This window comes from Penicillium canescens (genome assembly GCF_028828765.1).
Source record: "Penicillium canescens strain IBT 15451 chromosome Unknown utg000002l_segment0_segment0, whole genome shotgun sequence".
In the NCBI taxonomy this organism is placed as follows: Eukaryota; Fungi; Ascomycota; class Eurotiomycetes; order Eurotiales; family Aspergillaceae; genus Penicillium; species Penicillium canescens.
The window spans coordinates 3,967,151-3,992,440 of NW_026703964.1; the positions used below are offsets into that span (position 1 = coordinate 3,967,151).

General features: G+C 49.6%; 12 protein-coding genes across 12 annotated transcripts; 6 read left to right on the forward strand and 6 right to left on the reverse strand.

Annotated features, from left to right (window-relative positions):
- Positions 1-226: 226 nt before the first annotated feature.
- N7446_002710 (uncharacterized protein) lies at positions 227-1,430 on the reverse strand (the record flags this gene model as incomplete). Its single annotated transcript, XM_058511459.1, has 5 exons — positions 227-257; positions 311-939; positions 996-1,132; positions 1,183-1,194; positions 1,325-1,430. 5 exons carry the CDS (start codon positions 1,428-1,430, stop codon positions 227-229), a joined length of 915 nt encoding a protein of 304 aa, XP_058376995.1.
- Positions 1,431-1,805: 375 nt separating this feature from the next.
- On the forward strand, positions 1,806-5,003 carry N7446_002711 (translation initiation factor 2; the record flags this gene model as incomplete). The annotated part of the gene is made up of 2 exons (XM_058511460.1): positions 1,806-4,794; positions 4,852-5,003. The coding sequence occupies 2 exons, from the start codon at positions 1,806-1,808 to the stop codon at positions 5,001-5,003; spliced, it is 3,141 nt and encodes a 1,046-aa protein (XP_058376996.1).
- Positions 5,004-5,354: 351 nt separating this feature from the next.
- Positions 5,355-6,170, reverse strand: N7446_002712 (HNH endonuclease; the record flags this gene model as incomplete). The annotated part of the gene is made up of 2 exons (XM_058511461.1): positions 5,355-5,933; positions 5,988-6,170. The coding sequence occupies 2 exons, from the start codon at positions 6,168-6,170 to the stop codon at positions 5,355-5,357; spliced, it is 762 nt and encodes a 253-aa protein (XP_058376997.1).
- Positions 6,171-7,482: 1,312 nt separating this feature from the next.
- On the forward strand, positions 7,483-8,405 carry N7446_002713 (uncharacterized protein; the record flags this gene model as incomplete). Its single annotated transcript, XM_058511462.1, has 4 exons — positions 7,483-7,536; positions 7,620-7,661; positions 7,756-8,223; positions 8,289-8,405. 4 exons carry the CDS (start codon positions 7,483-7,485, stop codon positions 8,403-8,405), a joined length of 681 nt encoding a protein of 226 aa, XP_058376998.1.
- A 594-nt stretch (positions 8,406-8,999) lies between these two features.
- On the forward strand, positions 9,000-9,762 carry N7446_002714 (haloacid dehalogenase, type II; the record flags this gene model as incomplete). Its single annotated transcript, XM_058511463.1, has 2 exons — positions 9,000-9,165; positions 9,212-9,762. The coding sequence occupies 2 exons, from the start codon at positions 9,000-9,002 to the stop codon at positions 9,760-9,762; spliced, it is 717 nt and encodes a 238-aa protein (XP_058376999.1).
- Positions 9,763-10,127: 365 nt separating this feature from the next.
- On the forward strand, positions 10,128-11,030 carry N7446_002715 (EI24 domain-containing protein; the record flags this gene model as incomplete). Its single annotated transcript, XM_058511464.1, has 3 exons — positions 10,128-10,178; positions 10,227-10,804; positions 10,856-11,030. 3 exons carry the CDS (start codon positions 10,128-10,130, stop codon positions 11,028-11,030), a joined length of 804 nt encoding a protein of 267 aa, XP_058377000.1.
- Positions 11,031-11,185: 155 nt separating this feature from the next.
- N7446_002716 (uncharacterized protein) lies at positions 11,186-13,781 on the forward strand (the record flags this gene model as incomplete). The annotated part of the gene is made up of 3 exons (XM_058511465.1): positions 11,186-11,586; positions 11,641-13,296; positions 13,371-13,781. The coding sequence occupies exons 1-3, from the start codon at positions 11,527-11,529 to the stop codon at positions 13,779-13,781; spliced, it is 2,127 nt and encodes a 708-aa protein (XP_058377001.1). The 5' UTR covers positions 11,186-11,526.
- A 1,177-nt stretch (positions 13,782-14,958) lies between these two features.
- N7446_002717 (CVNH domain-containing protein) lies at positions 14,959-15,448 on the reverse strand (the record flags this gene model as incomplete). The annotated part of the gene is made up of 3 exons (XM_058511466.1): positions 14,959-15,015; positions 15,079-15,239; positions 15,307-15,448. The coding sequence occupies 3 exons, from the start codon at positions 15,446-15,448 to the stop codon at positions 14,959-14,961; spliced, it is 360 nt and encodes a 119-aa protein (XP_058377002.1).
- Positions 15,449-15,959: 511 nt separating this feature from the next.
- Positions 15,960-17,783, reverse strand: N7446_002718 (uncharacterized protein; the record flags this gene model as incomplete). Its single annotated transcript, XM_058511467.1, has 1 exon — positions 15,960-17,783. One exon carries the CDS (start codon positions 17,781-17,783, stop codon positions 15,960-15,962), a length of 1,824 nt encoding a protein of 607 aa, XP_058377003.1.
- Positions 17,784-18,420: 637 nt separating this feature from the next.
- Positions 18,421-20,864, reverse strand: N7446_002719 (neutral/alkaline ceramidase; the record flags this gene model as incomplete). Its single annotated transcript, XM_058511468.1, has 2 exons — positions 18,421-20,599; positions 20,659-20,864. The coding sequence occupies 2 exons, from the start codon at positions 20,862-20,864 to the stop codon at positions 18,520-18,522; spliced, it is 2,286 nt and encodes a 761-aa protein (XP_058377004.1). The 3' UTR covers positions 18,421-18,519.
- A 745-nt stretch (positions 20,865-21,609) lies between these two features.
- Positions 21,610-22,325, forward strand: N7446_002720 (pre-mRNA-splicing factor SPF27 family protein; the record flags this gene model as incomplete). Its single annotated transcript, XM_058511469.1, has 2 exons — positions 21,610-21,646; positions 21,712-22,325. The coding sequence occupies 2 exons, from the start codon at positions 21,610-21,612 to the stop codon at positions 22,323-22,325; spliced, it is 651 nt and encodes a 216-aa protein (XP_058377005.1).
- A 626-nt stretch (positions 22,326-22,951) lies between these two features.
- On the reverse strand, positions 22,952-24,547 carry N7446_002721 (putative 3-beta hydroxysteroid dehydrogenase/isomerase family protein; the record flags this gene model as incomplete). Its single annotated transcript, XM_058511470.1, has 3 exons — positions 22,952-23,543; positions 23,609-24,254; positions 24,325-24,547. The coding sequence occupies 3 exons, from the start codon at positions 24,545-24,547 to the stop codon at positions 22,952-22,954; spliced, it is 1,461 nt and encodes a 486-aa protein (XP_058377006.1).
- Positions 24,548-25,290: the final 743 nt, after the last annotated feature.

Consider the following 25,290-nt stretch of genomic DNA (forward strand, 5'->3'; position numbering starts at 1 on the left):
TTTGTATTGGACACCCTGCGTATATGCTTCTATCTAACAAATAATTCAAAATGCCAAATGTAAACATAGATACAGGCTTCTAAGCTTGGAATGCCGTTCACTTTTGGTAGTCCTCTATCTAACTCTTAGGAAATGGACAAGCCCTGGATATCAAGAAATTCGAGTGAAAATAGCCTGGACGAACAAAAACCGAATGCGTCAACTTTCATCATAGTACAATCAGTACTTAAGCGAGAGCCTTCATGGCCAGCTCGACACTAAAGATACGGGTTAGCAGCGTTTCTGGATGATCAAATGAAGGGATACATACGTCAGGAAAGTTCCAGCAGAGACGGGCATAGCTCTCAGCAAAGTGGGACCAATACCCTTCCAGAAACCACCCAGACCCTCAACAGCATAAGTCTTCTTGAAGCAATCGCGCATGCTGCTGAACTTCTGGTTGGCACCGAATCCATCGGTCTGCATCTTACTCTTGACAACATCGAAGGGGTAGCTGGAGAGCCAGAGAGCCTCACCAGCGAGACCACCATAAGTAGCAACTTTAACGCTGGAAAGATCCTCGCGCTTCATGTTGTTGCGCTTGGCATCTTGGTTCATCATGAACTCAAACGCCATGAACCAAGTACCGTAAGCCTGAGCCTCACGTAAGACAGTAACAGCCTGGCCGCGGTACAAACCGCGGAGGGTACCACCCTGAGCAGAGAGCTTGCTCACGCAGTCCAGAGGGCCAGAGTACAGGCGGCCGGCGCCGTGGGGTTGCGCCTGCAGGCGGATACGCACATGCTCGATTGGGCCGGACAGCACAGAGTTGGTCACACCGGCGAATGAACCGGCCATGTAGTACTGGGTGTACGAAAGAGCAGAAACGGCGTATTTCTTCTTGTTCAGCTCTTCGAGGCGGCGGCGAGCCTCGTGGTATGCGCCAAACTGGACACTCACCTGCATTGCTGGGTTAGGGGTTTGCTATGCTGGTATTCGGGCTTAGAGTCACTTACGCAGGCTCCGATACCGATGAGAGGGGTCAGAGTTCCCTTGTAGAAGGCTGCCGGACCTTCATTTTTGAAGATCTGGGTTGCGCACTCCAGAGCACTGCTGTATTGAGTGGAGGTTTGCAATCGCACCTTGACGATATCTGGATTTTGTTAATCAATGTTTCATATTGTGCTTTATCGCATCACGTACCAAAGGGTTGACCTATGTATTTGTTAGCAATTCCAATAATACATGTCAAAGAATAGATTTTGCATAGTCCGGGGCTCAGGGTTCATGTCGTGAGGTCCCTGGCGCTTCCCCGGAATCCACTCAAATTAGGGTGCACACATACCGAGCAGCACTTGGGCCATTCCACCAGCTGCGCCCGCAGCCAGATCCTTGACGGTGCGGAGGGCACCGCCACCCTTCTCAATGTCTTCAAAGGCCTCAGACTCCATGTTCGATACTCAATTGCAAAAGAATGCAAGAGAAGGAGACTCGCGACTTTATAACGGCTTATCGCAATGTCGCCATCTGCCCGCTGATTCGAGGGGGCCGCCGATGCACGTGACTTTACCGGCGGAGAAATTACGTAAGCGGCTGATGTAAACAGCTGACATAAGCTGGTCGTCTCGAACTTCTGCATGGGGAAAAAAGTGTTGACGGATCAAATGTGGAGAGAGCAATTATGCATCGTCGGCCAGTCTTGAAGGTAAGTCTCGAGCTACTGCTGTGTTTGACCTTCTTATTAATGGCTAAAGCTCTCACATCGGGCTGGATTGTCGGGTTCAGTCGGCCTAAAACCCTCTTTAACAGCTTTAACCATTCGACGAATGTTAAGATCATCTGCGAGCCGTTTGAACACGTCTGATTCCTCAAACGGAAACAATAATGATGCTACTTCAAGTATTGCGCCCGCGAAACCCAAGTTTGGGAGCCGATGGGGTCCTAAAACAGCTACTAAGCCGGCCGGTTTAAGTGCCGCAGAGCAAGCTATGCGCAATAGTATTGTCGCCAGCAACCCACCGCCGCCACCACCGCAACCTGAACAACAACCAGAGTCGCAACCGCAGCGACGATACAACGATCGACCAAACCCGCTTCAGAACTCAAGGCGGAGACGCGACTCCCGGGGCCCGCGGTCAGCTTCGAAGTCGGCAGGCTTGAGCGCCGAAGAGCAAGCTGTGCGCGATACTTTTGGCAGCAGCAGCACAACTACTCAGGAGGGAGGCTCTTCTCGATTAGACACATTCCAGAGTTCCCGATTCAAGCGCGATGCAGACGCCTGGGGCGCTCGGACGGCTTCGAAAACAGCAGGTTTGAGTGCCACAGAGCAGGCTATGCGTGATACTCTGGTTGCCGAACACAACGTACCATCACCGCCACCTCCGCAGTCACGACAGGCGCGGCGACACGATCGATCAAACCCATTCCACAACTCGAGGCCAAGGCGCGATCGCGATGCGGATATCTGGGGCAGTCGGGATCCTGCCGACGCCTGCAGTTCGACGCCCTCGGAAGCAATGCCGTTCGGTCGAGAGCGGTGGCATGATGGAGTCCAGGGTAGGAATAATCGGGACAGGGCCGCTAATGACTGGAACTGTCCCAATTGCATGGCGCATGTCTTTGGCACAAAGATGACATGTCCATTCTGCCGCACCGCTCGGCCGGGTGGTCTTAAAGCAAGGTTCCGAACAATGAGAAACTATGAAGATTCCGCTCAATCTCAAGGAAGACAACCTGCTCGAGGCCCCTCCGAGGACGCAAGAAAGTTCCAAGAGCTGGGCAAGTCAGTTTTGCCCGATTTTGACCAAGGTCAGCCGGAGCAGTCCGATCTGGAAGACTCCGCTCGCGCAGAATCTCAACCGAAGGACAAGGAGGCCATTCAGGCAGAGAAAGAACAGAAGGAAAAGGCTAAAAAAGATCAATGGTCCTGGGATATGTCTGCACTCGACCAGTTGGAAAACCTAGAGTCACAAGAGCAGGCGCAACCGCAGAAGGCTGTGAAGCGCCGTGATGGACGCAAGGGCCGTCAAGCGGCACCCGAGGCAGCAGAAGAATTCGACTCGGAAGAACGCCAGCGTCTTCGTGAAGAACGGAGGCGCCAGCAAAAAGAAAAGGCCGCCAAAAAGGCTGCGAAGAAGGCTGCCAAGGATGCCCCAGCGCCTCTGTATCTGCCTGAGTTTATCAGCGTCAGCAACTTGGCTGATGTGATTGGTGTGCGGCCGGCGCAGTTTGTTGCACGCATGGAGGACATGGGATTCGAAGACATTACATACAGAGACATCCTCGATGCAGAGACCGCTGGGCTGGTGGCTGCCGAGTTCAACTTCGAGGCCATCTTCGATACCGGCGCAGATGATCTAAAGGCTGCACCTCCGCCAGAGGATTCATCTGATCTGCCAACTCGTCCTCCTGTGGTTACCATCATGGGCCATGTTGATCATGGTAAAACCACCATCTTGGATTGGCTACGCAAGTCATCGGTGGCAGCATCCGAGCATGGTGGTATCACACAACATATTGGTGCATTCTCTGTTATGATGCCTTCTGGAAAGGCTATTACCTTCTTAGATACTCCCGGTCACTCTGCGTTCTTGGAGATGCGTCGCCGTGGTGCTGATGTCACTGATATTGTGGTACTTGTTGTGGCTGCAGACGACAGTGTCAAGCCTCAAACCATTGAGGCCATCAAGCACGCCACCCAGGCCAATGTTCCCATCATTGTCGCCATGAGCAAGATTGACAAGGAGGGCAAGAATACCGACCGAGTCAAGGGCGATCTTTCTGCCAATGGTGTCCACGTGGAAGACTATGGCGGTGATGTTCAGGCTATTGGTGTAAGCGGTAAGACTGGAGAAGGGATGGTCGAGCTGGAAGAAGCCATTGTGGCACTCTCAGAAATGCTCGATCACCGTGCGGACATCAATGGCAATGCCGAGGGCTGGGTTCTCGAGGCCGCCACCAAGAGCCATGGTCGTGTGGCCTCTGTTCTGATTCGCCGTGGAACCTTGCGACCTGGCGATGTCATTGTTGCCGGAACCACGTGGGCACGTGTCCGGACTCTCCGCAACGAAGCCGGTATGCCCATCAGTGAAGCCACACCCGGAATGCCGGTTGAGGTTGACGGCTGGAGAGACCAGCCTGGCGCTGGCACCGAGCTCCTTCAGGCTCCCACCGAACAGAAAGCCAAGGAGGTCGTAGATCACCGGTTGAACAAGTCCGATACCCAGAAGATGGGTGAGGATATGGTTGCTATCAACGAGAGTCGACGAGCACTTCTTGAGAAACGCAGGCTCGAGAATGAAGATGACGAACCAACTTCCAGACCCGAGGAACCAACCGGCCCCAAGGCCGTTCATTTCATCCTGAAGGCCGATGTGGATGGCTCAGCGGAAGCTGTGATGAACTCCATTGCTGCAGTTGGCAACAATGAAGTCTACGCTAATGTGCTTCGCTCGGGTGTGGGCCCTATTAGCGAGTTCGATATCGAACACGCTGCCAGTGCAAATGGGAAACTCATCTCCTTCAACCAGCCCATCGAGCCCAACATCATGCGTATTGCAGAGAACGAGGGTGTTGAGATTATGGACCATAACATCATATACAAGTTGATCGATGATGTCAAGGCCACTCTCAGCGAGCAGCTGCCCCCATCGGTTACTACCCGTGTGACTGGAGAAGCGGAGGTTCAGCAAATCTTCCAGATCACTGTCAAGGGACGTGACAAGGCGACTATTGCTGGAACTCGTGTGCGTAACGGTTTGATCAACCGAGCCCGCAAGGTCAGGGTTATCCGCGGCGATGAAACCGTTTATGATGGTAAGTGCTCCACAGACACCATAGTGCAAATGTTTTGGACATCACTAACTTTTATAGGCACGATTGTTTCTCTGAAGAACGTTAAGAAGGACGTCACCGAGATGCGCAAGGATACAGAGTGCGGTATCGGCTTTGAAGACTGGTCTGACTTTGCAGTGGGCGACCATGTCCAATGCTATGAAGAGATCTTTGAGAAGAGATACCTTTGAGATATCATCGTATGATCTCAACATCTATGCGGTGAGTACCACCGCTTGTACTATTTGTCCGTATTTTCTGGCGCTCTCCATTCCCCTCGACCTTGGAGGATTCTGTATTATATTTTTCTTTTCTCGGCATGATTGACTTGCATCCATGGTTTGGGCGTTGTTGGATCCCTCAGGGATTAGAGAAAGGCATACAATCAATGTAATTAAGGAGATCATAGAGCAAGTGTATATGTTTTCACAGTGCTGGCCAACAAGCCATTGCCATTTATGTGCCTTCTCACCTGTATATCCTCTCCCCTTCACAGTCACAGCTATCTACTTAAAATATTCATATATCAAATTTTATAAAAACTACCTAGCCTTCCACCTAACCCTCCCAACCCACCCCGCCCAATCCTGTACATCCTCCCTCTCCAAAATCCTCTCAACAGTAAACCACTCCCGAGCAAGCTCCTCATTACTAGCCATACGATGCACGAAACTATGACATGCCCGACAAAGCCAAGCGACACTATTCAACATCCACTCCTCATGCCACCCCTTCTTAACGACCTTCGCATGCACCCCCCGCGGAATAAGATGATGATAAGAAAGCGGAATCCAATCCCTCTCGCAGATCTCGCACGCGTCTGTCCGCGTATCCGCCCACACGGGCGGCCCGGCCGTCACGCTGGTTGTGTACTCTGATAGGATTGGCGAGAGGAAATCCGGGAGGTCGGCTGCGTCTGGGATTATGCCATAGACTGCTAGAGAGTCCGTTACTGAGAGGGGAATTGGGGTGCATAGGGTTTCGAGGGTCGTGCGGTCTAAAGGGGTGTCTGCGTCTGGGGGGACGTAGAGGGTTGTCAGGGTTGGGTCGTGTTGGGTTGCGGAGTAGGTGAGGTTTTGGAGGGCTTCCGGGAAGGAGGTGAAAGTTTCTGAGGCGAGGAACTGGGAGTAAGTGTGAGATTTATGGGCTTTGTGAATGGATTTGGGTGTACTTACGTCGACGAATTCGGCGAGCTCTTCTGGGTTTGCTCGTTCCGTTGAGATGTCTTCTGTCACATCTTTGCGGGCATTGCGTTTGCCTTTGGATTTTCGTTTGGATGTTCTTGATTTACTCTCTGAGCGAGAGACGATGGCATTTGAGAAACATTCGCGGAAGACCGCGTAATTGTCTGAGGTCATTGAGGTTGGTTTTAAGCTCCTAGCTGAGAGGGGAGCTGTTTTGCCCCACGGAACATCGACATCATAGTCTCGCATACACGGATAAAGAACCTCGAACACTTCTAGTTCTATTTTAGTACTCACCTCTGACTTTTTGACTAGTAATCTTTGGCACGCCCCGGAGTACCTTAACTTAAATCATTGATCCATGTATAGTTATATAGTGCAAGATGGTAGATTTATTAGTGTTTCAATTAAGATATAGCTTCAAACAACCATAAATTATCTTCTCCTCTTTACCTCGCGTTGTAATCTTATTACAAAGCCATGAAAGAAGCCCGGATCTGGGCGGGGGCAATATAATTCAGATCAAGCTAGAGCAAGGTATGTTTACTGTATCTTACAGAGGCTCTTACAGAGGCTAAGTAAGACCTTAGATATATCAATAGCATAGCCTTCGAAGGGTTCCAAAGTTATCGTCTCCTTATTAGAAAGCATCCGATTTAAAATCTAGTATCATATATAGGCCCTTTAGAAGAGGACGGTATCCCGCAAGGTATTTAAAGTGCGCGCATCAATATCTACGCTCCTCCTCAGACTATGATCTTTAACAATGAGCTTGATTGCAAATACTGTATGTCTGATCATAACTGGTCCCTTGCCTTTTTCTTTTCCTTTTGCCTGGGCACCGAATTTTCCTTCCTTTTTCTGCCATAACCAATGCACATGATACGGTACCTTGGTCGCGGGGCTTGTAGCCTCTTCACGGGCGCTACAGCTTGCCAACCTCGTTTGGGCATACACGGTAGCGCTCTCTGAGTGCTCGGTATGCTCGGTAGTGATATGGGTCGCAGTTTCTAGATCATTCCGGGCGAGTTCAATGGCCTGCCGATCTCTCTCACAACCCCGAAGTGGATTGAACTACCTATGGGAAACCTTTGATGTGCCGCTACCTATCAAAAGCCCCGCTGTGGAGATATCTCCAACCGTCTCTTTATGCAAAAGGGCCTATGTTGCTGGCTCCTGTCCCCAGCTCCAGTGACTGTACCCGGGACCTACCTATACAATCTACACCCAAAACACTCAAAGTTAGATAACGTTGGAAGCTTGGAAGGTCAGGTAAACCTGATTAGTCATTCGTTATTTTTGTACAATATCGGCACATGTTTGGCAAGGTGAGAATACTAAGCACTCCCTGGGCTTGCGCTCATGCAAGGGGTATATTATAGCTGTATCGCTGCCCTCCCCAATATATCTGCAGCCATGCCCCTTGTCTAATTTTCTAACTTTAAGACCTTGGCCTTGTGTCAAATACCGTCAAAGGCATTCCAACATGGCTGCTCCCATGACTGTTACCATACAGAATCTTAACGGAAGTTGGACTCTGGTAAACGGACCCATCTACTCCCCTTCACCATATAATAGTTTATCAGGACTTTGATCACAGGTACTGACCTTTTATCTTATTAGGACAAGGGCCTGTCCAATGAAGCAGACCCAATGCTGAAGCTGGTACCTACATATTCATTCCTTCCAGATCAAGGATTTGGGACCTTTTTTAACACCCTGCTTAAATAACTACAAGCTAACGGTATCATTAAAACAGCTAGGAGTCCCATGGGTGCTCCGCAAGGCATTTTCAGCAGTAACGCTGCACGTCCATATCTCGGAGTATACTACAACAGACCCCATGACCAGGAAAGCCTTGGTAAACATCGAACTTGTTCAAAGCGCAATAGGCGGAGGCCTCGCAGGAACGACTGAAAAGCGAACGCTGAATTGGCAAGTGAATCATCACAAGGACTACATTTTTGGTGCTGTTCAAGGCTGGAGTCACTTTATTGGTTGTTCTACAGATCTTGACGGGAGCATACTGCCAGATCTCGACTTGCAAACCAACGTCGAGAATAAAGCGAGTGTAGCGCGATTCCTTCAAGCAAAATCTGACCCAGATGGTATCATTGCTGGCGGATTTCTCGTGGAAGAGCCCGAAGCTTCCAACTTTGGAAACGGGTTGGGTCTTTGGGTGCACACTTTTGAGCGTAGTGTGAATTCTGGCTGGACATTGGAGCAGGTACGTCTCTGAAATACATTGGAATCATGCCTGTTATAACGGAATTTAATATTTATCGTCACAAGGTCTGGGGTTTTGAGCTGATCGGTGGTCAACGTTACTTTACCCGTCGGATGGTCATTGTCAACTCCGCGGGACAATACGAAATGGGTAGACTTGTTTACAATTTCCATGATGATTGAAGCGAGGAAAGGCAGCGTGAAGAATCTAAATGTCCGACTGTGCTATTATTTCATAGACCTACCTTCCTGAGACTAGAACTGGGACATACTACTACAATTCTTGACGGCCAAGCCCTCGTTAGTATACCCCAGAGAAAGTCAGGTCCGGCTAAGAAAATAGTAGGTATTGCCTGTGACTAGATCACAAAGTGTTTCTCAAGATTGGGAATCAGGGGGCATTCGACCATATGATGTACGAGAGGGTTGCCAATTGTACCGATTCCCTGACGAAATCATCATGATACATCCATGATCCGGTGGGGTATCTCGTATTATGTATCTTCTTACAAGATAAAAAGACCGATAGAAGTAACCTAATGACCCACAAACTATTTCTTTATGATTTGGAAAAGAAAATAATTTAAAAAGCTAGATTAACCAAAATTGCCGACTAAAAGTAGAAACGGTAGGAGAGAAAGACTAAATCACATAGTGCAAACAGTGCAAACATTGCCAAGCTCAACAGGTTTCTCATCCGGTATCCTTACCTGTAGTCGCAAGTTTACGAGAAGCCATGTAAAGCTCTTGTCTTCGACCTGTAAACTCACAGCGATTATGAAAGGTACTACACTTGTTGCTTTTGATCTTTACGGTACACTGCTCTCGACAGAGTCGATTATCAAGCAGCTGGAGAAGCACTTCAGCCATGCCAAGGCGCAGTCGATCTCCGCTCTTTGGAGACGATATCAACTGGAATATACATGGCGGCTGAACAGCATGGGTAGGCCGATCACTCTAGATCCAGATGCAATACTAACAGCTTGTAGATCGATATGAAGACTTCTCAGTCATCACATTTAACTCCCTTCAGCATGCACTGGCCGATAATGGGGAGCAGCTGAGCGATGACGATATCGAACAACTGATGGCAGCTTACGATAATCTTTCCACATTCACCGACGTGACCCCGACCCTGACTAAAGTAGCAGCAGACCCATCCCTCGAGGCCGTGATCTTTTCCAATGGCACCAAGACCATGGTATCCAACTCGGTGCTCCGGTCGAAGGACCTCTCGCCACACGCGAGCGCGTTCAAAGATCTCGTCACAGTGGATGAGATCGAGCGCTACAAACCATCGCGGGCAACCTACCAGCACCTAGCAACTCAAATGGGCAAAGTCCCAACCCAGATGAGCAAGATATGGCTGATCAGCGGTAACCCATTTGACATCGTCGGGGCGCGCAGTACAGGCATGCAGGCTATCTGGGTTGATCGCGCCAACGCAGGATGGAAGGACGCTGCAGCTCCTGATCTACAACCGACGGCGATTGTACACAATCTGGAACATATTGTGGAAGAAATCCGGGCTCGGATTTAAGCCACGACTGAAGCTTAAGCATACTAAGGCTGAGAGGAGGAAATGTACAGCTGAATATATTTCCAAACGCTCCACGCTTGAGTAGAAGAATTTGGGGTAAGCCAGCAGACTCGGTCTATCCTCCCATTTCCCCTCCAGGATTTTCCATTGCAGGGAAGTCCAGAGTGAATAGGGAGGAAAATAGTTTTATGTGAAGAAGAAAAGGAAAAGGGCTCTCGGCGAAAAAATCTCGAGCAAAATAGGCAGTGCTTAGTCACATGTTAGTCAGAGCGGTAGCTCTCAATCACGTGGCTCTTATCGATAAGAGCAGGCTTCCTTTTTCCGTCCGCGTACTACGTAGACAGGAGAGATCGAGTCTGCAAGCCATGTCGAGACTGTGGGATCCCAGCCGTGCAGCTTGGCTGTACCCTCTTCGAGTACGTGTCCTCGATTAAAATGCAAAGTCAATACTGACCTGATATCAGGGCATCTTCTACTTTGCGTCGAACCGGTTCCTATGGCCTCTGTTCAAGGCCCGCCTTTTGCCCATCGTCCTCCTCTCCTCATTTATATACTTCATTCTCTTCTTCTTCACCTACCTCCCCCAGGTTGCATTCCTTGCTATCTTCCAGGGCGCTTCATCATGGGTTAGCGGTGCATTCCTAGTCCTCGGTGAAGGTGCTGCGATCGTCGCCGCGCTCTTCGAGGCATTCTTCGTGGATGAGACCCTAGTGGATATTTTCGATGCAGTTTTGGTAAATGAGGGCCAAGAGGAGCTTGTCACCACATCCCGTGTCATCTACCCCGAGCCGGGCAATCCTGCCAAACGCCTCGGCACGCCGACCACCAGTGCCGTCTATTCTCCCTTTTCGTTGCGGCAAATCGTTGAGTTCGTTGTTTTGCTTCCGCTCATCTTTATCCCCGTGGCTGGCACTCCCATGTTTCTCATTTTGACCGGCTATCGTGCCGGTCCCTTCCACCACTGGCGCTACTTCCACTTGCTTGATATGAGCAAGCAGCAAAGGAAGGAAAGCATCAATCGACGCCAGCTGCAGTATACCACGTAAGTGTCGGTCCACGTCATTGCCAGATCTGAATCTGACATCACGTTTAGGTTTGGAACGGTCGCCCTGATCCTTCAGCTGATTCCCCCCTTCTCCATGCTCTTTTTGATGACCACTGCCGCTGGCTCTGCACTTTGGGTGACGGATATTGAGCGCAAGCGTCGAGCTGCTAACCAGCAGGCTAGCCGACTCGGTGAACAGTATCGTGATGACATTATGCCATGACCTGTTAACAATATCATATGTGCAGACCGACATTTAAACACGGCCAATGTAATTTCCATGTCTGGACCCTGTGGGCGGGCCCCTTCCCCCTGGTTTGAGCCACTAAAATCGGGCCCATAGATTTCATAAATCCAATTGTAGTTCTCAAGTTTCATTCCACTTGTAGTTCTTAATTTTGGGCATTACGTGCACGTGACTCGCATCCGAGGTCATTTCTCATTGCATCGTGTTCCTTCAGCGATTCATCTTTGGCGGCTCGGTTTCAGTTCCATCTGCCCCGCTTAGCGACTCCCGGCCATTCAATCTTCCCCGGACTTCCATTGAAACGCGTTCTTGCGTTTCGGAGTTTCTGATATACTCCGAGGACTTCACTTTTTGCTCGGGGGGTATACCAAGGGTTTTCCGGCCCTGAATGCATGCGCTTGTGCTGTCCCTGGATTAATCATGACCTGACAGCTTGAGGCATGGTCAATCCGAGCGCGTAAATAGCTCACCGATGGACCTGAAAACTAGGCTGCGCAAGGCCTGCGATGCCTGCAGTATTCGAAAAGTGAAGGTATGTCCGTTTTAATCCGCGGCAAACTGTGGAGATACTGATCTTCCATGCAAGTGTGATACCGGTGGGCCGCCTTGTCGGTCATGCGCTAGCTTGGAGATTCCCTGCACCTACGAGAGACCCAGCAGACGCCGTGGGCCTCCTAACCGCCATGCAGAGGCGCTTAAGAAACAGAAGCGGGAACCTCTGCTTGACGATGAGGCATCCGTAAGTCCGGCAGACTATCCGTCGGTGACGACAGTGACGACTCCACAGGCCACATTCGCCAACCCTCCATCTGGGCCGTTTCCCCTGTCAGCAGAATCGATATGTTCTTTGCATACAGTTCAGCTGTTGCTCGATGATTTTTTTACTTATATCCATCCTTTGGTTCCAGTTCCTCATGAGCCTACTTTCAGAGCTGCTTTTGAGAGGAGGGAAGATGTGACCAATCACACTTTTTTGGCCCTTTTGGCGTCCATGATTGGATTTCTCGTGGCTTCATTTCCTCGAAGACCTAAATTAAGGCTCAACACTGAGGCTGAACGTAATGCGTTCCCTAACTCTATAGCTCTGGTCAAGCGGTGTCTCGACGTTGCCATCCAAGCCCGAGGCGCCGGATATCTCGATCGCAACGCCACAGTATATGATGCGGCAATCAGCTATTTCCTCGCCGTCTGTGCTGGCTATATCTATAACATGCGCCGTTGCCGCGTCTATCTCTCGGAATGCCGAGCTATGCTCTCAGTTTATGATCTATGCCGGTCTCCGCCAGCCACCACCCGATCATCAACACTGGCAGCCAACGGCCCACTATCATCGGTCTCAATGATGCAAGATCAACCCGTTCATAGTTTCATGGACACCCAAGGTGTCGATCTCATCACCCAGGAGCTCGGCCGACGTCTGTTCTATGTCACCCTTGTTGGGTATCAGACATTGCACCAAATGGGGTCTGCTGATATCAAGGTCCACGTCCCTCCAGAGACTCCAACAGACCGGTACCCGCCACTGCCGATGGAGATTGATGACGACTTTCTGTTCCCAACACACGTTGAGCCACAGCCATCGAGTCGCGTTTCACGATTAGTCGGATTCAATGCAAATGTCCGTGTCTATAGCTCATACACGGACCTGCTATCTTGGGAGATAGCATTTGGTAGTGGTCAAATCTTCGACTGGGAGCATCAACGTACCAGCCTTTGGGGCTGTCTTCGGAAAGCAAAGTCTGCATTACTCAATGTCCCCGTTGAGTTATCGCTAGACCACCCGAAACATTTATCCCCAGCCCGCTTGTCTGGTCTCGGCGAAGATGGCACAGTGTTCAGCTACTCAGATGACCACATCCATCAAGAACGACGCGCCATCCAGTATGAGATTCAAAAAGCCAACATATATGCCAGTCAGCTGTGCACCAGGTCTTTTCTAGTTGAGAAGTACTGGAGCCTTTTTGAGACTTTTTCAAAATATGGAAAGTCGCCCAAGTTCACTGCACCAGGTGCCACAACGCCGCAGATCAAGGTCGAAGGCACATCAGATACGACACAAGCTGCCGCTGGCACTACAACCACTCCATCAGAAACCAACACCAACACTCAGGCCCAGACCCACGCCCAAAACGACTATATCGGCCGCATGATGGCGGAAGAGCGTCAATCAGTCATAAAAGACCTCTTCGTACTATTAAGAACAGTAAACGAAGTAAACATGGAGCCAAACGGCGCAAGCATCGTATGTCTCCCACCAATCCACCCACAAATCACAACCAAACTAAACTCACTAACCATCCACTCATCCCTACACAGACAGGCAAAATCCGCCAAGTAGCCTCAACTCTCCTAAACCTCTCCCCACGCACAAAACAAACCCCCACAACCGAAATCCCAAGTTTCGCACCTCAACACCAACACCCCTTAGAACCAACGGCCCCATCCCCAACACCCACGCCAGGCCTACCAGGTCTACACGTCCTCACCGCCGCAGAAGCAGAATCCTACCTGCACGCATTCATTGAGACTCTCGTCCGACTGGAATGTCATTCTTCAATGGCTGACTCGGCTAGTAATGCCGATGGACTTAGTCCGCAGGTTAATGGCCGTTCTATGAGTTATCTTTCTGATTACCAGCGTGATCAGGAAGAGCTTGGGCAGTGGGCTAGCCTAAAGGAGTATCAGCAGAAGTTTGCTGAGGCTGGTGGTGTTTTGTGTCAGTTGTAATTTGGGGGTCTTGCTTCGTTTCGGGGTTTCTTGGTTTTTGTATGAGGAGTTTTGATGTGTGGTAGGTAGACTGAACTTGGGCAACTTTGCTTGGCAGTTGTTCGTGTCAGTGTCACTCTCGGGCTTTGTTCATGCATCGATTGCTGGTTTGCAGTCTTTTTGGACATTATCATGGTGGCTATTATTCAACCTATGTAATCTTATTATATTTTTAGGATTCTTTTTGGCATAGACGTGCTCGTTAGTGTTATCAACGACTCTAGGTACTGTGTTGCGACTGACATGCGCAGTTTGGGTTCCTAGTGGGCAACCTAATTGGTCAAATTCCGTTAGGGTCATATAACCCATCCTCAAGAGTCGTACTCCCTTCTTATCAACTACAAGTACATCATAGCCCTCATGGATCTAAAGTCCTAAGAACTCAGCCAGAAGCTTGCAAACCTTTCCGAGGTAGTCTTGACTTTAGTGTTATTAAGCTCGTACCTTTCGTATAACGCGTGGGTACTGCTGTATCTACCATTGTTCCAAAGCAATCAACATTGCCTGCAAATTACCCGGTGAAAGAATATTTTTTTCACCACATTATCTGTAAGAAGTCCCCACAGTGGGTCGTCCATGATTCACACCTCACACCGAATCTTCAAGACTATATTGTCGGTGGATCGATCCCCCTTTGGTGCGACTTTAGGGCACGATTTCTAACGGGTTTGAAATCCGCCGGAAGGCCCTGAATATTTGTATATAGAAAATAATCGTGCACTCCCTGTTATTCTATGTTCAAAGAAATTGAGATAAACATGGCCTGTAGCAGGTAACGTTACAGCTTCAGCAAGGCTAACATGTACATGTATGTGAGGCTTAATGACAAAGAAGTCAGCCCAGCCTTAACCATTGGCGCCCTACTTGATATTGCAGCTGCAAGTCCCTATATGGACCTGCCGCTAGGCGAATCACACTTGTACACGTTTATAGATGGCTCCGCGCATGGGCCAGTTGGTTTGAGAAGAACTGGGCATTGCGGGTCTGTTTGTCTAGTAGCTACTGTAATGTATGTCCTCCTCAATGATTTGCACGAAAAAAGAAGCGCCTTACTGCAGAAAATACGCCTTTCTCGCACATAAAACCAATGAATTTCGAAACCTGCGTATTTGTACTGAGAACAGAGGCAATTCCCCAACTAGAGTAATTGCTTGCAAACATAGTATTGACCGCTAGATGCAAGCCAATGGAGCTCCTAGAAAGAAAGGAAAGTTAGTCAAATCCTTGTAAGCAAAAGACTAGTCTTACACTGATACACCAAGTGCCCGTTCTTATTGCTAATCCGGTCGTTCAGGTCAATACCCTGTCTCTCTCTGTAACCTCCGTCTCTCATGGGCAACTCCGCTGTCAACATGGGCCCATCGAGCTCAATTCTCTGGGCACTCTGACCGGCGTTTACTCCATCCCACATGAACCACCCTAGTATTCGTTGTTAGTGATTGCAACATCGTCAGAATGGGCTAAGAAGCGAGGATAAAAACGATACCATCTTCGTTTCCAATGAAATCATCGAGTCTCAAAGTGGCAGGATGAAGGTTGCCATCTACATCTTGGGCATCACAGTGCAGGAAGATTGAGCCGTCATTGATCTCAATGCGAACGTTTTCGCAGCTTTCAAAGAAGGACATGTTACTGAATTGAAAGTTGAGAGTAGGAAGATGGTAGGGTAGAATGGGGTGAAGAAGATCTCAAACTTGACTTAGACATATTTATACCTTCGCGGAAGGAGGAAAAGTGGGCTTTTGGCGCCAACATGTCTTCCCATACTGGAATAATGCCAAGAATATAGCCCTAAAAGGTATGACGTGTGAAACACAGACCGAAAGATAATTAAAGAGAAATTTTGAGTTCGTACGTATAATTTGGCTGTATTTGAAATGATTGTGTTTCATTCTAGGTAGAGAGATATGTCCAAATACCAGTGCTTCTGGAGCCCTCAGGTAAAAGCAACAGACTACAAAATGACACTAGTCTGTACTCAAGGTAGCGTCATACAAAAGTGACTTATCAATATTTATTCCAAAAAGAAAGAAAAACGGTATAAGCATAGCTCAACTACATAATCCACAAACTGAAATCAATCTGACAAATTGCCTCCATTTAGAACAAGAAGAACATCAATTGAGAAATATTATCCAGCTATACATTCCTAGTTACAGTAGAAGTTACAGTCTCGACAATCCTCTCTGTAACAACTTTCGTAACAGTCTCAGTAACATGAATAAACCCTGCCGGTGTCACCGGTATAACACTGAGCAAGCCCCGTCCTGCTTCTAATGTTGTCATGTTCGTAGGCACAGGTGCAGCGGAGTGAGTTGTCACCGCAGCGGCAGGTTCAGTGGGTTGAGTAGTTGCCACGGCCGCTGCTGCCCCAGCTGTATTTGCTGTTGATACTACTGCCGGTGGGATGGCGCTCTTCTCACTTGAAGTACTTGAAGTGGATGATGTCGAGGGCAGAGATGATGCCGCTGGGTATATTGTTACGACAAATGTTTCTGTTGCTGTTGCAAGGACGTGGATGGTGTGTTGTTCACTCGAAGAAAAGGATGATACAGAGGGCGCGGCGGAGGCAGTGGTCGTTGGCCAGACTGTTATGCGGACGGTTTCTGTCTTGGTTGCGAGGACCGTGACAGGATCAAGATCGAACGATGTTGTTGGTGGGATAGATGCGGGGGCTTGGTTGATAGAACTAATAGAACTAGCTGCTGGAATAGGTAGGATAGTTGTCGTTGTTGGTGGGAGAGATGCGACGGCTGGTTGTATAGATATGGCTGCTGGTGGAAGAGAAGTGGTTGTTGGCGGGATCGGTGGGATAGACGTCGTTGTCCCTGATGGAGATATCGCAACTGGCTCAATAGAGGTAGCTGCTGGGATTGGCGGGATAGAGGTAGTTGTTGGTGGGAGTGGTGGTATAGATGTCGTTGTTGGTTGGATAGATTTAGTCGTCGGCTTGACAGATGTGGTTGGTACATGAGTAGATATAGTTGTGGGCTTGGTGGATGTAGTCGTGTGCTTAACAGATGTGGTTGTCGAGCGAATAGAAGACTTTGTGGTAGTTGAGTAGGGTACTGAATGTGGTCCACTAACGTAGATAACGACCTGGCTTGTTTGTGTCATCATTGGCATTGTCGAAGTGAAAGACTTCGCCGTTGAAGAGTTTGTGGTGGTTGAAGAGCTCGTGGTGGTTGAAGAGCTCGTGGTGGTTGAAGAGCTCGTGGTGGTTGAAGAGCTCGTGGTGGTTGAAGAGCTCGTGGTGGTTGAAGAGCTCGTGGTGGTTGAAGAGGATATGGTCAAGTGTACATAGGTCATGATATCAACTTCATCTGGATTGACACTGCTACTGCTGATCGATTTTGGCACGCTGCTTGGTAGTATATCAATGATTCTGGCAGCAGATGAAGGAATGGGTGCCGTGGTGCGGGCCGTAGTCAACAACAAAGTTGATGCGGTTGAAGTGTGAGATGTTGTAGTGGAAGCATGTGTCGTAATAGGCGCATGTGTGGTAGTAGGTGCCACCGTGCTTGACTTCTTTGAACTTGAAGTACTTGTAGAGGATACAGGAGCAGACTCAGTATAGTTCGGGTCATTAATCGTAAAAGGTTTCTGCCAGCTGTAACTAGTGAGCTCTGACCTGACCGATAAAAGAGAGGTAGAGGTTGTAGCCGGAGAAGAAGTGGCTGGATCAGGTAGCAGCGATGAAAGGGGAGTGAACCCGACTGTTGGTGCATCTGTTGAGCTCTCGACCTTATGCGTCGGACTAGGAACAGGAATGACCGTCAAGCCACCATGCTTGTCATTGTCATCACGCCGGGAGAGATCCTTGGGCGAGTAAGTAGTCGATAAAGGTTCCAACTCGGTAAGAACAGGAACAGGCGGGCCAGTAAATAACCAGCGAGAAATCGGACCAGCCGAGACAGTCCACGCCAAAAGAGCGAATAGCAAAAAGAGCTGAGCGCGGAACATCCTGGCAAGAAACAGCGAGTGACAGGAAGACTTCAGAGAGCGTAGACAGCAGAAAAAGAAGGAATATCAGGCAGAGATATAAGAAAGAGATTCAATATAGGAGCAATCACACGCATAGAAAAGCATGGCCAAAGAGGAAAGATAGTCTTGTTCTGGGCGTTCTGATGGCCACAGATGAAAGAATGGCTTGATCAGGATGATCAGAAGGAAAAAGAAACAAAAGAATGAGGCGACAGCGAGGCACTCTGATACCAGGAAGGGGGTGAACTTTTTCTTTCTTTGAGAGATTCGCTGTCGAGGACCCTAACATGTATATCTGCAGACTTAGGGCCCGGTTGGGTCAGGCCTAGAGCTCCTGTCAGCCGCCCATTGTTGCAGATATAAGGGCATTAGTATCGTCAGAGGCCGCCATTGCAAGGGGCTCTTTGTGGGACGTTTCACTTGAAATAGATCTGCGAACAAAGAGACGTTGCAGTAGGCGCCGGGGTTGATGGCGCGTGGTGATTGGCCCGCTGTAGGCGCAGCACCACCTTTGATTTTAATTTCGACCTAAATAGAGAACGTGGAGTTTGTTTATACACTGAGAATAGTTGATTTTTTTCAATTGTTGAGTAGTACGGGCGCTTAGATGGTAGAATTTGATTATGTTCCGGTATACTTCAAAAATTAAGGATATAGTGTCATTGCATGATTCAGCCACCATCTCAACCCGATATCTGCAGACAAATAAGTCAGACTAAGTCTGGACTGTAAATATTCCGCCAATTCCTTCAAACGATGAAATCTGACCAAGGGCATTCTTTGAGTCTCCGTAGTAGTGCATCCGATAGGTCCCATCCTGCAGGGGGGTCGGGTCGCCGACGCTGTAATAATCATCCTCAATCTGCCATTGAATAGTCACTTCACTGTAGCCAAGCCAGCTATTTGTCCGTGTCCAAAGGAACATCAAATTCCAGTCGCGGTCGTTGCGCACCACCTCCCAGTCACCGGATTCTTTCTTTCTTTCAACCGCAGCGTAGGTCGATTCCTGACGCAGGTTGTTCCTCGGATTGGCGCCCACGAAGGTCGTATTTACAACCTTACCGGGGCTAAAAGGACCACTCCCCGGGTTTGAAAGCACGTCCCCGAAGGACTTGCCGAATGGTGTACCGTCGTACACAACCCCTGCGATGAAGCTCAATGAGTGATTGGTGTTGATTGGTGGACTTGGGCCAGGCTGGATGTCTGGGAGGGTCAAAGCAATTGATGGCTTGTCCAAGTATGGCAGGTATGTGAGAGTCAGGTTGATATAAGCTGCCAGGGTGTTTGGTCCGAAGAGCGTTGATGCGCCCTCGTAGCGCTGGGCACTGTACTCTTCCTCGGTTGCCACATAATGTGCATAGCTATTCGACGGGGCGCCTAGCACTACTTGAGGGTCAGAAACGGAGAGTTTTTCCCTGGCTCCTTTGGCTATTGCTTCCTTCCAGCGTCGCCCAGACATGGTGGTAGCTTCGCTGGTGGAAATAATGATAAACAGCTGACCCACTCGCAACAGCTGGATGTCAACAATATCTGCCGCCCAAGCATACGGCTCAGTAAGAGTGCCGACATCCAAAAGCACGTCCTTGGCGCCTTGACACTTCTGCTGTTCTTCGGTCGGCTGGTGAATGAATGCCCGCGCGACTTGCCACAAAGGATTGCTTGCAGCTGGACCGGTGGCATTTTGAGTGAAATCAAAGGCCCCTGGCCCATCTGTAGTTCCCGCAGCAAACGAATAACCCAAAGCCGCAGGACATGTCGTAAGCATACTCGAGTTGAATGGCGACTGGAAAGTGTAGCCATTCATATCCTGATAGACGTGGAAAGATCTGACAGCAGAGCTCCCAGTGAGTTTGATAGGACTAGTATTCATCTGCTCCCAAAGCTTCTTTGCTGCTGAATATTGGCGGCGTCCAATTTCAAAGCAGCTCTTTGCGCCATTATCCTTTTCCCGGAAGAAAGGCCCTCGACCATGGCATGGCTCGTTCTTTCCACCGCAGGTGCTATCCGTATACCGACACATTTCGTTCGACCCATCTTCACACCAAGCACCCAGAACATTAGGGCTTGTATCTCCGACATTGGCCTGCGAGAATCCAATAACAACATCATCGGCAAATCTTGCATCGCCGGTTATGCTCCGCTCGAATAGATAGGCTGCTACACCCTTGTTGTCCCCAGTAACTAGGGTGTTGTTGTTATACATGGAAGTGCCATGGACAGGGAACCAAGTCAAAACCGCCGCCGTTTTGTTGTCAGATTCCCGGTCAAACCGAAGGAGGGTCAAAGATTTATCCACATTTGCTGAATACCGTGCCTTTTCCTCTTCGGGGTTGTGGTCGTACGAATAAGGGCTGCGGTTGGTATTGGCGTCTTCCAGGTCAATCGACCCAAAAGACAGCCGTCCCGGCGTCAAACTTTCATGGGCACGCTTGATAGAGAGAATAGTACCATCGACAATAGCTTGATAGCTCTGCTTGTCAAAGCCTCGCGTCGGAATCTGAGGGAGGAGGTAATTCATCCACGCCCCGGGGCCGGAATGCGAATGTGTTCCTGTCAATGCGACGTTGTGTTCGCCGTATCGTGCATAATCAGCACCGAGCGCAGCAAGACCCTGTAGGACTCCATGTCGCACGGCAGTGTCACCGGCGAGTGTATCGAGGACGAGGTACACAAAAGTATCCTCTGGTTTGTTCGGGTCTGCAAAAATGAAGGCGCGAGAATATAGCCTTTGCTTCAGACCGGTACCAAGTTGGTCGAGACTAGCATAGCCATTGAAGTCGACTTCAACCACGGGACTAATTGTTCTATTAGCAATTTTCGGGGTGTAGATATCGGGTTAACAGCACAAGCATACCCTGTTACATCGGCTTTGCCAGCTCCCACCAGAAATGTCCCGTCGTCAGTAGCTTCATTCGCCCTACTTCTCCAGTGATTCAAGTTCCTGCTGAAACTAGGCGAGGGCAATTTCTCGTCATGTTTGAACACTGCGAGTAGCTGCAAACACAGCAGCGCTGCGAGCGTCACCGCTGCGAAGATAATGCCCAATCGAACGTTGGCCATCTTTGAGGGTTTGCCGATATACCAGATAATAATATAGGGCTATGACTTCAGCATATAGAGCTCTCCGAGTTACTTTGCCCCTGTGGAGAGATAGGCCGTCCCAGGGCGACACACGAGCCTTATAGAAGCCCGTCACGGAGGGTTCGCCCGCAAGTCAAGCTAGTTGATCAACATGCAAGGCTTGTAAAAAAGAGGTAAGCACCACGCTAGTAGACCCTGCAAGAGGTGACATCGCTTAGACGATGTGTGATAGCGAGCTCCTAGATCGTCATTCTTCTGCATTCCGCATCCCAAACGGGATTAGACTTTGGACCTCCCCCGCACGGAGGATGAGATATCCCGTCATATCTGCATATTGAGAAACCAGTCGGGAAGCTGGGAACTGATATTAGATGAAATGCGGCAGGTGTCAGGTTTGCCTTGAGAGCACCTGGCAATTGGAACTGATTAATGTAGCCTGTGGCCGGGACCTCCTTGAGGGCTTCAGGCAACGTTCCCAACTACTTTATATCCGGACCCTGGATTTCCCCACTGGCCCCATGGTTCATATGCAGATAGGAGCATCCCAACTCAGATCTATCACTAAGCTAACATAAGTTGTACACAATACGACACTATTTATGCCCCTCATTTCTGTATACTTCTCGGTCACATGACCCGCTGAGTAAGATGTCACTGACCGCCCTGGAGCATCCAAGATTAATCGACCGCGACATTCTCGATCTTAACCAGCAGATCACTCAAAATGCCTCTTATCAACGAATCCCACGACTCACTTCCCTGTAAGTAAAACCCAATTCTCACCTCCAACTACCAATGAACCCAATTGTCCTAACATACCGACCAGACGTCGACGCGGCGCCCTCAGCCTCCGCGCAAGCACGAGCCCAGCAGCTCATCAACGCAGAGCTATCCCCGGAGCACTCTACAACGCTGCACCCATGGATCCCAGAAGCCCCAGAACCCAAGTTCACTGAATTCATGCAACAAGAGCTCGCGCGCAAAGCACAAGGCACACCACTCACAGGCGGAATCGACCTCTCCCGCTACGAAGCCCCCGAAGCCCCAACCCGCGCCTCAGACAACGATGCGCCCAACCTAGAAGAATGGCGTCAGACTCTGCAAAAAGCATACGCATCAAGCTTGCATCTCGCCAAGCGCCATGAGAACCTGGCTCTGCTCGAAGAGCACGGCAAGAATGCGTGGTTGATTGGTAATTCGCAGCTGGAGGAAATCCTTGGCGGGTTGGAGAAGGAGCTGGCTGAGACAAAGGAGGCTGTTGAGGAAACCAATAAGCAGAGGAAGATCGCGCAGGAGGCTAGCCACGGCGAATTGGTTAGTTTGGAGGAGACCTGGAAGCGTGGTGTTGGTGCTATTCTTGATGTGGAGGTTGCGTCGGAGGGTCTGCGGATGCAGATTCTTGAGCATCGGAGGCAGGTTGCTCGGCAGCAGGCGCGTTAAGGGGTCCAGGTCCTTATCTTGTCTGTGTACTATCTTTGAGGGCGAAAGCTTGTCTTGGGCTGGACTGGCGGCTTCGTGTTGGGTATGGTCACTTCTTGGTTGCACGGTTTGCATGCTGGTGGAACGCTTGCATGTTCAAGTATGATGCGTGCGACTCAGTTTCCGCTGTGGTTGGACCCTCTTCCTATGAACGCAGGCTTTCGTTGGTCAATGGTCTCGCAATTTGCGCGTTTGCTTTTGTGCCGAGACCTCCTCAATCGTCCAACGCTGTGATCCAGAGGGTTTTGGTGATTTCTGGCTGAAGCCATTGCCCCCAGCAAGCAGCAACCTCGAACTACGCCCAATTTATGGTTTCATCAAACCAACGCCACAACCGCTCCAACAAAAGCCCTTACATCCGGGTCGGAATCGGAGGAAACCCCCAATCTAGCCAGGTACTGCAGGTCAGCACCACTACAGCATAAGGTACAATGAACAACACAGCTCTGGCTGGTTTTCGCTCATAATACCAAATCTTCTCTTTCAATCCTATCTTCTGTAGTCAATTCCTGAGGTATCAACCCAATCCCTTAACCGCGCATTCCGCATTCGAGATTCAATTTCATATCACTCGCACCACAGTATAACTAAACTTTCATCGGCGCAACAACATTAACATCAACCCCCTCCCTCTCAACCTCGATCCCCAACCGCTGCACAACCCCCTTAACACGTACCCCCTCACTCTCCGCCAACATATTCCAATCAACAAGCCGACGACACATCCCATCAAGCGTCGAAATAACAGGCACATACCCCAACCCTCCAGCTTCAGGACTCAGCCTAGCCCTCCGATCATCCCCAAAAACATGAATATTCAAAATCCCAAAAAGCGCCGGCTGGATCTGCTCCAGATCCTTAGGGATCGCGGGTATCAGCGAGTGCAGGTAATTGTAGCGCAGGAATGCATATGCCTCGACGATGTAGGAGAGTAGGAGGAATGGCGCGGGTTGCAGGGCTGGGAATGAGACGGGGGTTTTGGATAGGGTTGACAACAGCTTGTACAGATCCCCGAAGGCGATTGCTGGATTCGGGTCTGTCACTACGTATGCTTGGCCGCTTGTTTTGGGATTTGGGTTTGATGGGTTGCTTTGTTCGATTAGGCGTTGTTCGTAGAGGAGATGGGCTAGAGAGACGTTTTCGGCGTGGACGAAGCTTTGGAGGACGGGGGAGGCCCAGCTTTTTGGTTTTTGGTTGTGTTAGTTTTAGGGCTTCTGGGAATTGGGGTGAGTTTGTTGACTTACGTTGGACTGCCACCGTTGCGGAGGTAGATGTCTGTGATGGCCATGTTGTTCTCGCTGCCTGTCCCGTAGATGCCATTTACTGGGCGGATACATCCAGTGCGGAAGTTGTTCTCTGGGTCATCGGCTGTTCGAACGATATGCTCTGCTTCGGCTTTGGATACGGCGTAATTTCCGAAGAATTCTTCGTGTGTCTGTGGTAGCTTGGCCTCGTCGTTGAGAACTTGGACCACGCGTTTGGGTTCGGTGGCCCATGGCATAATCCAGAACTTTGGTCGATGGATGCCGATTGACCCAGAGGACGTCCAGATGAAGCACGAGGCACCTGCTTTCTTTGCTGCGCTTAGGACGTTGCGTGTGCCGTCGATATTGACTTTGCTGCATAGTGAGAGCATGCTTTGCAAGCGATCTGAAGGCCGAATCACGGCTGCAGTGTGGTAAACTGTCAGAGGGAGATTGGCAGCTGTGGCTGGCCATGGTTCTTCAAACGCCGTTTCCACTGCGAGCTCGTCGGTGATGTTGACCTTTGTGTAGCCTACACCATGGTCGAGGAGCTCTTGGGCTGGGCGGGCTAGGTCTAGCACACGTACGGTTTTAGGGTCTTCGCCGCGGGCTAGGAGATGGTTGGTAATCCATGCTCCAACGAGGCCTACAATTTGTTAGTCTCTCTCTTATGTCGTGGTTGAAACGGGGAGATTTGTAAATGACCCGGGGCATACCTGTTCCGCCCACAATCACATATCGACGAGACTGTTTTGGTGGCAGGTGTTTGGTCATATCGATAGGGGTTTCCAGGTTCTTCTTGTATGCTGCTTTGATTTCCTCGACGGTCCAGCGATTGGGTGATAGTTGTCGTGCTTCGTCTGGTACTGCCTTCATGGCGCAGTTGATCCGCCACATATACAGGACGCCGAGCGTCAAGATGCCTATCAGTAACCACATGGTTGATTATTCTGTAGACCCTTGAGGAAGTTTTTGGAGGGTTACAAGAGCGGAGAGTTGCGGCGTAAAGGCTAAAAAGAAGCTCCGATCATTGAAGATCCGGCCCCCTGAGAATGTTGCAATGAAAAAGTCCTGAACTGTTCAATTTCTTCATTTATTTAACATCAGATCGGATCCAAAATGGCAGGTCGCTTAGATCTCGGTTATTTTAAACGAGCGACCTGAGACCCTCCCGTTGCTCCAAGCGAACATCTTGACATCGTCACATAGGTTCGTTTGATAAAAGAGAGGTTATCTCTACCCGAGACATGAGTATTCGGTTACCAACATGATTGACAGAAAGTTCCAAGATCCAACGTACATGAAACGGGGACGTTGGCTCTTATAGATAGATGCATAGATCAGAACTAACGTTAACACGCATGGCGGAACGTTCCGCTTAAGTTTCGCCCCTTTTCAAATTTGATCGCAATTCCAGTTTCACATTGCAAACTTGGCTTGGTTCCACTCTCAACTAGCGGTCGGGATGTATTCTCTTCCGTCGTTTTGCCATCTGCATGAACATGTACATACATGCAACTAAGTCAATGTAGACATGGATATAGACATGGAACATGTGTCAACCCCAAATGCCTACAATTTATATTACCCCGCTACAGTCTCGGCATAGACCCATAGGTCAAATGTAATAGAGACATTCAGTGTATTCGGCAAACCGGCACGCTAAAGCTGCCCGAGGGAAT